Source organism: Fukomys damarensis, unplaced genomic scaffold, assembly GCF_012274545.1.
Source record: "Fukomys damarensis isolate Sample0158 unplaced genomic scaffold, DMR_v1.0_HiC HiC_scaffold_14, whole genome shotgun sequence".
Lineage (NCBI taxonomy): Eukaryota > Metazoa > Chordata > Mammalia > Rodentia > Bathyergidae > Fukomys > Fukomys damarensis.
The window spans coordinates 79,694,172-79,708,861 of NW_022900926.1; the positions used below are offsets into that span (position 1 = coordinate 79,694,172).

Below are 14,690 nucleotides of genomic sequence, written 5' to 3' on the forward strand. Positions count from 1 at the left end.
TGGAGTGACAGATTTTATTTATGTTATATCACCATAAAAAAAATACTGGAAAGAGCAGAATGATACTGAACTAAAAGTATGAGGAAAATTGCATAAAAGGGAAAGCATCATACTGTCTAGTATTTTCTGTATGATGAGAAATCTGCAAAATACTAGTTTTTATAGTCTTTCTTACAAGGATTAATTATATTAACATTAGATTATACTTTTGGATTTAAAAATGTTTAAAAAGTTTTTTTTTTTTTTTTTTTTTTTTTTTTTTTTTTGGTACCAGGGATTGAACTTGTGCTTTCAAGGCAGGCAGTGGAACCACTGAGCCAAATCCCCAGGCAAAAAGTGTGGTTACTTTTAAATGGAGATTTAGTAGAAAAATGTCTTATGTTTGCCAGGATATCATGTATTTAGCATCAAAAGACATTAAAACTATCCTCACTGAACTTTAAGTAATAATTTTAGAACCAAATATCATGCTTATTTCTTTTCAAATCACCACAGGTACTGCATAGAAATAGAATATAATTAAAATCATTATCCCAATTATTATATATATTATAAAGGAGATTTTTAAAAATAATAGGTGTGGTCTTCATTTTTTTATTATTTAGGGTTTTTTACTTTTGGTGGGATTTAGTGGGCTTTTTTTTTTTTGGATGATATAGGTAACATTTCTTTAGTGAAAACAAATCCGTGCAAAGATGTTGCACGTGTATTTGTACTTGACTTTCACCCAACCCTTGGCTTTTGACCTTCTGTCTTTATGGTTCTACAAATAGTCTCTGCATGTGTAGGTTGTGTTGGTTTGTGTCTATTCAGTAGTGTATCCTCAGTGCAACAGGTTAGGTGATAATTTTGATGGATGGACAATTGTGGGAGTATTAGTACTCACTTTGGACCTGTAATTAAAATGACTCATGTAGGTCGAATCTACGCAGAGTATGATAAGGATTCTTGGACTCTCTGCAACCTTACCCAATTACCTTGATGTTGCCACATTTTTACATGTTAACCCCTACATTGGACTTTTCTACTTTGATGGCCGTTTCCGACCAGTACCTCTTGGACAGACATTTTTGGGTATTAAAAGTGCAAATAAGGTAAATATTCATTTTATTAATTTTTTTCTAAAGTTATTCTTATTGACTTACTATTGTATAGTTGTCTGAGATTAGAGATTGTAGATCATTTGAGTAGTGCTATGAAGTCAAGCATACTTCCTTAGCTATAGGCAGTACAGTAAGTCTTCCTATAGAAAGTTACTTGTACTAGTTTGCATTGTTATTTTCAACATATTTTTTGTACTGTCAGCTGTTATAACTTTCAGAAAGTATTTTGACTTAATTGATGGTAAGTCATTGCAAAATAATAAAAGTTCTAATTAGACCAGTAATACATATTTTGATACACCATTCCTATAAAATAAAAATTTGAAAAATACCTTTGTGCTAGGAACCAGTGGAGGAGGTATTCTGTTTAACTTACAATGTTTTATTATTACCATGTTAATTATGTATGTAAATGGAATAATTATGTATATGCTATGTAAATGACATTTCTAAATTACCTACTATGCTTTAAAAACTTGGTCTAATTGTACTATTAGAATGCTTACTATAGACTTATAAAATGATGGAAAACTTTAAATTGATTATTTATCATTCTGTTTAACAGTACTTCTTATTAAGAAGAAATAGCTTTGGGACAATATTCACTGTCCTTTTAACCTCTTCACAAAAAGAGAACAAGATGGAATTGTATTATGTTAAACGCAGTCTTTACTATGTCAATTATTTCTTTGTGTAAAAAACAATGTCATTAGAAAATAGAGCCATTTTTACCTGTATTGTTATAAGTAAAATATTCAACTAGTAATTATCAAAATCATCAAGTACTACAACTGATAATGTGCACTAAGTACTTTGCATAAAGTTGATCTTTTAAATTGTAGAAAATCATTTCAGATTTATGCACAAAAGGATAGTTTATAACACAGTGATAGTTATGTATACATATTTTAACATTCATTAATTGTTTCAAGTTCTCTCCAATATTACTTGCTGCTTGGTTTTTGGGGTTTTTTTTTTGGTACTGGGGATTGAACTCGGGTCCTTGCACTTGCAAGGCAGGCCACCCCCACTGGCTGCTTGTTTTTTCCAGTCACGTCTCAATATATATTTGGTTATTTAGTTGATTTTAGATTATTTTTAGCTTTATAATGTAAATGAGAGCAGATGGTGATCACAGAGAAATATTGAGAAGAAAATTGTTTCAGATGCTTGTCAGCCATATTAAACCTTATTTTCTTTCAATTGCATCATAAAAATTGACAAGTCACTTAAAATTGAATTTTTGTTTGTTTGTTTTTTTGGTACCAGGAACAAACTTGGGTCCTTGCGCTTGCAAGGCAGGCACCTGAACCCCTGAGCTAAAATCCCCCACCAATTTAAAAGTATTTTCATCAAAAGTATTTTCATCACAGTGTGTTGGCATAATCATCAAAAGAATATTATTAGATAATGAACTGTCATAATTATTTTGGTTATAAATTTGCTAAAATTTTTAAAATTTACGTATCTTATTTAAACAGTAAATTATTGATAAGTATAGATTTTTTTCTTATTAAAATTAGTTTTGTACTCAGTTGAAATATGTAGGCGGTAACTATGAATCATTTCCCCAAGATGTTATAAACATGTTTTACAATCAGTTGTTGGTTTATTATTTATTATAAAAGAAATCCTTTTTTATTTTTCAGAATTTAATTCAGGAACTCATGCTATGATTCACTTATAAAAAATGAAAAATTAATGTGAATGGTACTTCTAATTTGAAATAATAGCTTTGGCCACAGTTCAACCCAAAGTACAATGAAATTTATTTTTGAGCGGGGCTAGGGGGATAGGATTGATTTTTCAGCTCATTAGTAGGAGTAAATTATCCTATGATCATCTTATCCTATTTAGCCACTGTCAGAAAACTTCCAGGATTTTAAAGTGTTTATCTTATTGAAACAACAGCAAAACAAATTCAAATCAGTCATTTTAGGTATAAATGATGTTTCTCATTATCTAAAAACTCAATAAATGTGAAGAGATACAGTTTAGGTGACATGACCATGCCACTTTACTTTTTTGGTTGGAATTTTCTTATCATTAGTGGGACAAATTAAATCCTTTCTTATTTTACTATTTATGTATTAGATTTTCAGTTAACCTGAAAACTTTCTGGAGCATAGCTATCCTTCTTTATATATATTGAAAAAATATGTATCTTAAGGCTCCAAATCTGTATAACATTTGACAGTCAACTGTTAGTGTTCTTTCTACATTGAGAATTATGCAGGAAAAGTTTATAGTTTGTGGAACGAAATAGAAGAACATCAGCCTGATGAATGGGCTTCTATAAGGAAAGAAAGAACTTTAAAAATTATTAGTATCCTTAGAAATACCACCTTTTAAAAACTTAGCACTCTTAGTATTATGAAACTGGTTTGAAAATTTTTATTTTATTTTTTAAAGGCATTTATGTTTATTATAGTTTCTTTCATGTTAGGTATTTATATTGCACTTGTTCCTTGTATATTTTAATTAGTTTGGACATTGGAAAAATACATTTATGATTGGTAAAATTTTATTTTTAATTAGGAAGTTTATACTTATTCATTTGATATATTTTATATTTTTAAAATTTTAAGATGCAGCAGTTGAATAACATGGATGAAGTATGCTATGAAAGTGTTTTAAAGCAAGTAAAGTCTGGACACCAGGTATGTTTATTTTTTACTTTTATAAAGAATGTTTAATGATAGTTCTTCACTTAAAATTTTTATGACTTCTGAAACAATGATTCAGAGGTTTTAATTTCCTAATAATTGTTTTGGCCCAATCGGTAACCATATGTCATGAAAATACTGATACATAATATTGGCATCCTAACCCTGACAGACCATGCTATTTTGCTTGTCTTTTTTTTTTTTTTTTTTTTTTTTTTTTTGATGCCAGGGATTGAACTCGGGTCCTTGAGCTTGCAAAGCAGGCTACCGAACCACTAAGCTAAATCCCCAGCCCTGCTTGCCATTTTTATTGAATGTTTAAGAACAAAAATAATTTTTTTCATTGAGTTTATTGGTGTAAAAATAATTTAATCCTTTATATTTGTTTCTTTTTGAAAAATATCAACATTCTTTCACACCAAAATTGTAATGAATATTTTCTTAGATAATATAAAAATTGTTAATGTTACATTATTCTTACTATTTTCATGAAATAATATCAACAGAAATAGTTTTCTATTGTTTTATGATCTTTAGAAATTAAGAAATTTTAGCTTTAGATTATCCAAACTTCTTTTTTTTTGGCCTCATTTTTATTAATACATGGTTGCAATACATAATGATTACATCCACCATAGGGAGGTGATACATGGATTTAACTCATCTTAATTCTTTTTACGTACCATCCCCCATCTCTTGGTCTCTTTCTTTTTTGCCAAAGATGTGTTTCCTTGTTTATTTTTTTATCTTTTATTTTTTTCTTCAATTTCCTATACTTATATTTTAGGTTTTTCATATGAGAAAAACCATGAGATATTGAAGTTTGTGTTTCTCATGTATTTCAGTTAACATTTTAGTCTCAAGGTATATTCATTTTCCTACAAATGACTCAAATTTTTTCTTCTTTATGGCAGAGTAGTATTCCAGTGTATATAAATGTCTTTGTCCATTTATCTGCTGATGCACATATAGGTCACTTCCAAGATTTAGCTATTATAAGTTGTTCTGCAATAAACATGGGTATGCATGTATCACTGCAGTAGGATGTCATTATCTTTTTCAGGAAGATACCTAAAGGCTGACTAGTTTGTTTAATTTTAGTTTTAGTTTTCTGAGGAATCTCCATTTGATTTCCTTAGTGATTTTACTAGTTTTCATTACCACCAACAATGCACCCTCACCATCATTTGTTATTATTTGATTTCATGATGATAGTCATTCTTTTTGGATAGGTAGTAATCAGTATTGTTTAATTTGTATTTTTCTGATGGTCAGAGGTGTTTAACATTCTTCTGTATGTTTATTAGCTATTTGTATCTCTTCTAGAAGAGAAGTGTCTCTTCATTTTATTTGCCCATTTTTTTTTATCGTGTTCTTTACTTTAAGGACCTAATTTTTATGAGTTTTTATATATTCTAGATGTTAGTCATCTACCTGAGGTATACCTGGCAAAAACATTTTCATGTTCTATAGCATGTCTCTTCACACTATATTTCCTTTGCTGTACAGAATATTTTGAATTTGAATAGTCTCATTTGTTTACTCTTACTGTTATTTCTTATGCAATTGGGGTTCTGTTAAAAAAAGTCCTTGCTTATACTTAGATATTTAAAAGTTTTACCTATTTTATTTTCCAGCAGATTAAGTGTTTCTGTTTAAATGTTTAGATCTTTAATCTATTTAGATCATTTTAATTTTATGTTTGTACATGGAGAAGGATATGGGACTAGATTCAATCTCCATGTGGATAATCAATTTTCTCAGAATCATTTACTTAAAGAGGCTACTTTTCCTCCACTCTATGTTTTTGGTCTGTTTGTAGAATATCAGGTGGCTGACTGTGCCTGGGATTGTTATTGTATCTTCTGTTCTCTTCCATTGATCCATATATCTGTTTCTGTACCAGTAGCATGCTGTTTTTATGACTGTCACTTTGTAATATAACTTAAAGTTTAGGATCATGGTGCCTTCTGCTTTGATCTTGCTTCCCAGAATTGCTTTTGTTTTTTTAGGTCACTCATGTTTCCATATTAATTTCAAGATTGTTATCTCTAATTATGTGAGGAATGCTGCTGGTATTTTGATTGGGTTTGCAATAAAGCTATGTATCAGTTTGGAAGTATGGCCATTTTGACAATAGTGGTTCTGCCTGACAAGGAACAGGGGCTGTCTTGCCTTTTTCTGATGCCCTTGTCAGTTTCTTTATTCAAAGTACTGTAGTTTTCATTGTAGAAGTCTTTCACTTCTTTGGTTATGTTAATTCCTGAGTATTTAAGTTTTCTTGATGGTATTGTAAGTGGCACTCTTTTCCTAATTTCTTTTTCAGTGTGCTCCTTACTGCTATACATGAATGCTGTTTATACTTGTGTGTTGGTTTTGTGTCTTGCTACATTGCTGAATTTGGTTATTAACTCTAGGAGTCTTTCAGTGGAGTTTTTGGGGGATCTTTCATGCAGAGGATTGTGTGTTCCGCAAATAAAGTGATTTGACTTTTTCTGTTTCTGTCCATATTCCTTTTGTGTCTTTCTTTTGCTTGATTACTCTCACCAGTGTTTCAAGTATATGCTGTAATGAAAAAGAGTAGTGATATTGGGCATCCTTGTCTTCTTCGTAATTTTAGGTAGGAAAGCTATCAACTTTTCTTCATTTACTGTGATATTAGCAATAGGTTTGTCAACAAATAGCTTTTATCACATTGAGATAAAGTCCTTTATATCTGTTTTCTTCAGGGTTTTTATTATGAACAGATTTGTCAAAAGCTTTTTCTGCATATATTGAAATAATCGGATGATTTTTGTCCACGTTTATGTGGTGTATTACAGTTATTGATTTGCATATGTTGTGTACATATTTTTTTGTGTGTGAATGCTGGATCCTGCTGGATATATTTGGTTAATGGTGTCTCCCTACAATTGTAGCCACTTGGCAACTCCCATTTTTCATGTTATTTTGTGCCATGCCCAAGTCAGTTTTCTCTGCCTAGCTTTATGCATTGTGGGTTTGTCAAGTGCCCTCTTGGTCTAGAGGCTTCTGTGTCCTACACCCCAGTCTGTGGTAGCTGTCCAAACCAAGGCCTATCGGTGCCCCCGTTGGTTGATGGGGAAAGCAAACATATCACTAAACTCTGTCGGATGTAAGCAGTGGGGTTGGGGTTCAAACAGACCACTGGACTTAATGTCAGCACTTTCAGGCACAAACCCCTGTGAAAGCCACACACCAGAGGCTTGGCTTCTTACCAAAGATCGCTCCCCATGCCTGAGTTGTTTCTTCCCTGAATTTAAGATTCTCAGGGGGATCTATGTCTATCCTGCACCCTTTCCGAGACTGTCTTATGGCTTTTTCCCACTTGGTCACTGAAGTAAGGTGACACCAGAAACTCTGAAGTATAGTTGTTCTGTAGTTCAGTCCTACACAACCCCTTCCCAAAATGGCTCCTGATGAAACCTTCTCAAATACTGCCAGCTCTACGTTGGATTTCTTCTTCAACTTCAGCCTGCTGAGCAGGAGTCACTTTCAGAGTAAAACCCCATGCTATTCTTACGTAGTTTTCATTAGCTATAGGCTTATCTTAGGGCTTGCTCTGCTATCCCAGTCCATTGTTTCTCTGCTGAGCTTTACCCTCTCCAGGCTTACCTCCTGTCAGCCAAGGCAGTTCCCCCTCCCTGGAAGCCAGATTGAGCTTTCCACATTTCTTTGTTCTTTTCTCTCCATTTTGTTTATTTTCCCCAGCTTATCCATTGTTTTTTGTTTTTCCTGTCACCTTCTTCCTAATTCCTGGAATCTACTTCCTTTTCCTCTTTGCTTAGTTGTTTTCCAGGTTTCTCCAGTCCAAGTCCCAGAGAGGCTATATTTTGTGCCAATCTCTACTCCACCATCTCTACCCAAACTTTTTTGGTCAAGATTTTTTTTTAAATGTGGAATGATAATTCCTTATTTAAAACTTAATCAGCCCAATTCTTTATGTTCTTTGGGTGAGTATTTTGTTACAGGATATTTATCTGTTTGTTTATTCATTTATTTATACAAGGTTAGCATTTTATTACATTTGAGATGTTTTTCCTGCCCTTTGGGTCTAATTCCTTTTAAGTGCAGAACAATCCTTTTTCCTCCAAACCAAATGTTATTTATATATCAAGAGTGAATTGGACTCCAGAGTATGGAAGACCTCCTTCAGATATTTTGTCTCTTTTTAGGAAACAGTTTTAAAATCTGTTTTCTAACTAATCTTTGCATACTTGGTTTCAAGAATAACATTTTTTTAAGAAGTCAGTTCATCTTTGTGTCCTTTTTCTGTTTTAAATTTTTTAAAGTTTAATGTTAACTTTATTTTAAATTATTTTACTTTAATAGAAAAATTAAACTTTGATTTTTTTAAATTTAGTATTAAATTGATTCAAATTATTAATAACTAAAATAGGGCTTAGCCTTTCCTGGCTATTAATGAATGCCTAAAACTGATACTTACATTTATTATCTCATTGAATTGTCTCCCGAGTTTATGAGGCAGGTACTATTTTTTTAACTTGACAGATGAAGAAAATGAGATTCTCTTCAAGACAGAATAATATGTCAAGCCCCCAACTTTGTTCTGCTCTTCCTATATTGTGTTGGCTATTTTGGGCATTCATTTAATTTTGAATTGTTACTAACATTCTATGTTAGAATTTTTATTGTGGAGATATTTCTTTGATCACAAGACAGCTTCTTTAATCGATGACAGTTCATTATATATGAGCACTGTTAAAGATTTCTTTCTCTTTTTAAATAATAGAAATTATAATGTAAGTACTTTACTATTGAAGATATGATAGATTTTTTTTTCTTTTGACACTAGCCAGTAAAATGTCTACTGTTCCTTGAAGTATCTTTTATAATTGAATAGCCTCACAAGTATCAGGAAAAACTTTTAAGCTACTTATAGGAATATTACTGTGTTGCCCCTCGAATTAATGTTCTCATTATCTTTCTCTCACAATTAGTACTTAATGACCAAATAAATAGGCACAGTGTTCTATGTTATCTACGGGGATCAAAATCCCCACATGCTGGGGGCTGGAAATTTAGCCAGTGGTTCTGCTGCCTGCCTCGCAAGCACAGGACCTGAGTTCGATTTCCCCCAGTACCAAGAAAAAAAAAAATCCACACATGCTGAAGTCTGTTACAAAAAAATGACTTAGTATTTGCAAAGAACCTATGTAACTATTCCCAAGTACTTTATATTATCTCTAGCTTGGTCACAATGCTGAATACAGTGGGAATACTGTATAAATAGTTGTTATACTGTACTGGTTAGAGAATCATTACCCCAAAAAGTCTGTATGTGTTCAATAAAGATTAAGTTAATATTTTCTGTTACTTGATTGAATACATAATGAAGAACTCACAGATAAGGAACCTGTGGAAGCTTATGCAATCAGAGGGCTGATTTATAGGAAACACAGGATTGCTTCTCATTGGAATAAATCGCTTTTTTAGGTAAGAAAAGAGCAATATTCACCAAACTTTTGGGGAGACTGATGAAGATATACATCCAGATATAAATATACATGGAAAATCACAGAGTTATAACTTTTGAGTTATAACTATTAGATAGCTTTTAAAAGTTTGCTGCCAGTACTATGGCTATTTGAAGGCCTTTGAAACTGTGAGTTGTTCATTTTTATAGGGTTATCACCTTTATCATGCTGTTTATAATTGTTCTGTAAATACTCTTATACTACACCAGTGTTTAAAATATGATCTTAAGATTTTTCTTTAAAAAATAAAATGTAGTCTTATCCTTAAATACTGGGAAAAGTGGCAGTAGTGTCTTTTACTGTAGTGTTGTTTTTAAGACATTCTAGGAAAACTGTCTCCTCTTTCAGTTCTGTCTCAGGTCCCTCACAGTCATAGGGGCTGTATATACCTTATAAAGTACAATGCTTTCTAGAGATATTTGGTCAGTAGAGATGACATCTTCTTGCTAAGTTAGTGTGAATCCATTTATTGTATTACTTCTCAGAATGAAAACTAACAACATAGGCTCCTACTATAGTAAATCTAGTTCACTGTAGTGAATCTCATAGTTGGTTAAGATGGACAAACTTAGATGGGACAAACCAGAGAAGGCATCAGGTTAGCAGAGGCTGATGTTTCTAGGGCATGAAGGGCCTAGGAATTGAGAATTCTCACAGCTAAAGCAGTGGTTGGAGACAAGGATTACATCTTTGTCTTTTGTGTGCACATCGTGATGTCTTTTATGCCTGCTCTGCATGAATGAGTGACCTATGAGGTATCCTCTTTTCCTGCACACATGTCTAGCTACAAATACACAGTGGGTAATTGTGTAAAGTGTAATTACCATTATAGAGAGCACTGACAAACTTTTCTATCTGTGATTGTGTCTAACTGCATTGCTTAATGAAAGAATGACAGCAGGTGAACACTGACCTTTCTTTAGGACGTATTTTCTAAGAAGTAAGAGTTAGACTGCAGGTCTCACATTTCTGTTTGTGAATGCTTTGTGTCACTGTTTATTTTCCATAATGGTAGGACTTTGTAGAAATACCTACTTTTAAAATTAAAGATAAAATAACAGCATTAATGATCTTTTCATGGTTCTGTTTTTTTATCTTTTTCAGCTTATTACTGTAATTTTTATACATTTCCAACAAGCCTTTTATTCATTCACATGTGTAACTTATAATTTTGCTCATTCAATTTAAATTTTTAGTTATAATCATTTACTAAGAATAATTATGCTGTATATAGTTTTATATTCATTCTTCTCCTTAATGAATGATAAAGATTTTTAATGTCTTCACATAGTCTTTACAATTTTATTTTCTTCAAGAGAGAAAAAGGAGATTTTATTTGAATATTTTTATTCAAATTATTTCTAATTTTCAGATGCCATTTAAGTCTGACTTTTAATCTTTCTAATCCTTTGACATATTTTGTTAAAGGAAGAAATGGGCCTAAGACATATTAAGCATCTTCCCAAGGTCATATAACTAGTTAAGGATGGCATCAATGTTGTGTGTCATAAGGTTGTGACCAAATGTGTGTTTGCCATTTTTAATTTTTATTCCCCCCCCCAGTTCTGGGGATTGAACTCAGGACCTTGTGCTTGCAAGGCAGGTGTGATGTCACTGAGCTAAAGAAGTTTTACTCTTAATCCTAAGGCATATAGGGCAGAGTGGTGTCATATTAGTGATTTTTTTTTCGGTTGACAACCATTACCGCTAAATTATGTTAAAAAAAATCTTGTGGAATTAATATGTTTGTGATGAATTGTTTTGTCTTCAAAGACTTAACTTAGTGAGTTAAGGATGATGAGAAATAGGAAATTCATGGGGACTGTGTTGCAGTAGTTGAAATTTGCCTCAGCTGGGTGTGGTGGCGCATGCCTGTAATCCCAGCACTTGGGATGCTGAGGTAGGGTTGCTGTGAGTTCGAGACCAGCCTGGGCTATATAGTGAGTTCCAGGTCACTCTCAACTACATAGTGAGACCCTGTCTCCAAAAAAAATAAAAAATAAATAAATAAAAATAAGGAAAGAAAGAAATTTGCCTCTAGTGTTGGCAGTATTACAAAGCCCAGGCCAGTTCCTTCAGATTATAAATACTGATATCATAAGGCAAGAGATTTTTTTTTACATTAGTGAAATCATCTTAAAGAATTCCTTTGCAATATAATTCAAGAACAAAGCTGTGTCATTTTCATTATTTAAATTCTATATTGTGAATGTCATGTAAAAGTTGACTAAAACTTAAATCTTTCACTATCTCAGTCTTTTCAAAATTATTGTTCTGTCTAAAGTCTTATTTGCAAATTGATACACCATGTACTTTTTGGACTGCAGGATTTTTAACTTGATAAGTTACAGATTGTGCTGAATGCCTTTCTAATATGCCTAGCACTGAAAATTGCATTGTAGGTACTATTAAAGCAGGATTTTTACATAGTTTGAATTTGGAATCTGGAGTAGATGCCTCTTCCAGCAAAATTGGCAATCCTTGATTAATTCAAATATGAAAAGTTAGTATTCCATAATAGTTACTGATACAGAGAATCGCATAGGGCTTTGTTTCCTCATGAAATTGTTTTTCCTTTTTTAATCTTGAAGAGACACTAACTAAGCTATACTAAAATGCTCTGTGATTTTATTAGGTCAGCAAAGTGTTTCTTAGTTCAACTAAGTTTCTGGATTGTGTTCTTTTTCACTCATAATTTTAGTTGATCCAGTCACACACTGTGTATAAGGTTCCAAAAGATAATTTTGAATAAATGAATTTGTATGCTTGTATCTGTCAGAAATTGAAAAATAGCTGACAGCCAAATTAACTCCTCAAATATATTGTACCAACTTTCATGACTGAAAAGTCTGTGTGTTTCATTCTAAGAAGCTTTCTGTTTAAATATTTTATTGTACCATAAAAGTAATAGTAAATTACATGTGTGGGAGGGGAGACAGACACAGAGACGAGGGAAAAATGCTTCTGAAATTCAGTTTTGGTTATAACCACCTGCACATCAGTGCATTGTTAATGAGGAGCCAACTACATATTAAATAAATGTGCTTTTCTTTGTTATTAAAGAAGCATCCAGTTATTACTGAGTTGTGTGCTGAAACTTTAACTCTGTTTTGTTGCTTTAAAGTATACTTAGTGGTTATTGTGCAGTAGTAAGAAAATGTGATTTAATCTGTTCTATTCCAAGAAACTAATTGAATTTTCCCTGGTTCTACCTCATACTACCCTCCCTCCTCCAGTTTCAAAAAGAAAACACAACCAAAAACTTTTAAGCAAATGCTCAGGGCTTTATTTTCTTGCCTTCAGGTTGTTTAGTATCTTGGATTTCTCCCTGGTTTATTTTTCTTAAATACTTTGATTTTATCAATACTGATCATTATTAAGAAGATTGAAGAGTATAACTACTAAGACATTAAATAATATTCATGCTAAATATTAATTTCTTCTTAAATATATTAATGAATTCATTTTGTTCCTCTTCATATGGGTTAAATAAGAACAGAAAATTTCATGTTCAAAATCCATGCTGATATTCTGAGATCATACTTTCCATGAGCTTCAGTATACCTAATATCTTAAAGTTGTGTGCTCATGTACTTAATAGATTTTATGTGCAGCTTTGCCTTAAAAGTATTAAAAACAGTAGGAAGCAGTTGTGTTTCACTGAGGCATGTGTCATGACAGATGGAGAAAATCTTTTCATGTTGATTTTTCAACAGTCCTACTCTGCACGACTTCAAGCTCTTCTTGGCTACTGGGAAATTAAAAGTTGGCGATTCAGCCTTTAATTTTGATCCATCTGCTCAAACTAATGAGACGTCTCATTTGTAAGCTTCTCTTTGTGTTACCAAATGCAAGTACAGCTTTATCATTCCTGTTAATAATTCCCCTCCTCCTGTGTAACTTGTAGAATGGGAAAATAATTGATGCTTTAACTCTATTGAGAGATAATCTATTGAGATTTTTCTTATTACATGAACTTTGTTACAGTGATAGGAAAAGAAATTAGGAACTTTCTCAGATTATAACACATATTTGGCAAATTAACTTGTCCTTTTTGTTTCACATTGTCTAAAAAGTTAAGAACCTTATTTTCTAAATTTTTACTCATAATCTGCCTACAATTGAAAGCAGTAAAAGGCCTTTTGGTATTAAAGAGAAAAAGGTCTTCAAACTTGGATTAATGCTAAATATCAACCTTCACTTTGATGAGTGTTCTATTTTCTCTGTGTTCATAATAGGTTACTAACTAGACGTTTTGTTTCTAATAAACCGTCTTTAAAAAATAAATAATAAATTATTATCACGTGAAGGTAATCAATTTTGTTTTAAACATTGGTTCTGAGGTTACTTGAAAGCAATTAGTTATATACCATCAAAACAAATTCTACCAACCTTACCTTAATAATAGAAGGCTCTTTTGCCTAAGAAAAGTTTTTATCCTCCAGATACAAGCATCTCTCATTCTTGGTATCATTGTTTCTATCATATCCAGTTTACCTAACATGACTTATCTGTGCATGATTCAAGTGCAGCTTTCATTGTTCCCCTCAATGTCACGGGGCACAATCCCAATGGAAAATAAAAACAAGCATCTTACAGATAGGATGCAGTCTTAAGTATGAGCACAAGAAGTAAAGATATTTATCTTTTATCTTCACCACAAAAAGATTGTGCTACTAAAGAACTCAGTTTTTATTGTGTTTTGTTTACTATGAGAAAATTTGAAGGAAATATTTCCTAAACATCTGCTTTGGTAAAAGCTTTCTCATTTTTCCCAGAGGAGGAAAAAACTATTAAGTTTTGTATCAAGTTGAAATTTCCTTCTCTTTCATATATCATGGGTAAAAGTCATTTTTGATCTTGTTTATTTTTTAATTAGTAGTACAAGTATTTGCTTAGAAGTTTTGATCTCTATAATAAGGTAAGACTCTCAAATATATCTGTACAACTAGTATATAAAAAAAGAGTTGATAACCTTATGTGTACTTGGGACTCGTTAGCAGTGCTCCTTTTTGAGGGTGGGGAGGCTAAGCATTGAGGCTATTCATGTATTCGCTTTTTCATTCCCTTATTAACTTGCATTGGTATAGACATTCTCCAGCTGAGGTACATGGAATAAAGAGCTAAAAGTGCATTTCTTCCCATAGGGGTCAGGTGCCAGGTGGTTGAGGGTTTACACAAACATTGCCTCTTGCCTCAGCCTCCCATAGTACTGAGGTGGATTATAGGCTTGTACCACCACACCTAGCTTTCTGTTTGCAGTGTTTAAAAGCATTGCTTTCTGAATGTTTTCAGAAAGACACTGAAAATGAATGACCTCTTCTATTTTTTATTTGTAATATTTTTCACTGACTTTTGTTCTACAAAATTATCTGAATAAGTTGCTTTTAAACTTTTAATGTAGC

At 32.3% G+C, this 14,690-nt stretch overlaps 1 protein-coding gene across 5 annotated transcripts in view; it reads left to right on the top strand.

The window, feature by feature from the left end:
* Ascc3 (activating signal cointegrator 1 complex subunit 3) overlaps positions 1 to 14,690 on the top strand; it is a 295,426-nt gene that overhangs the window by 119,844 nt on the left and 160,892 nt on the right. For 3 of the 5 annotated variants that reach the window (XM_010607172.2, XM_010607174.3, XM_033763468.1), the window contains 2 exons: positions 918 to 1,094; positions 3,692 to 3,763. In XM_010607172.2, the coding sequence (XP_010605474.1) occupies positions 918 to 1,094; positions 3,692 to 3,763 (249 nt within the window). Of the gene's footprint in view, positions 1 to 917; positions 1,095 to 3,691; positions 3,764 to 13,001; positions 13,110 to 14,690 lie in introns of all 5 variants that reach the window. The other 2 variants (XM_033763469.1, XM_010607175.2) reach the window with 2 other exon arrangements.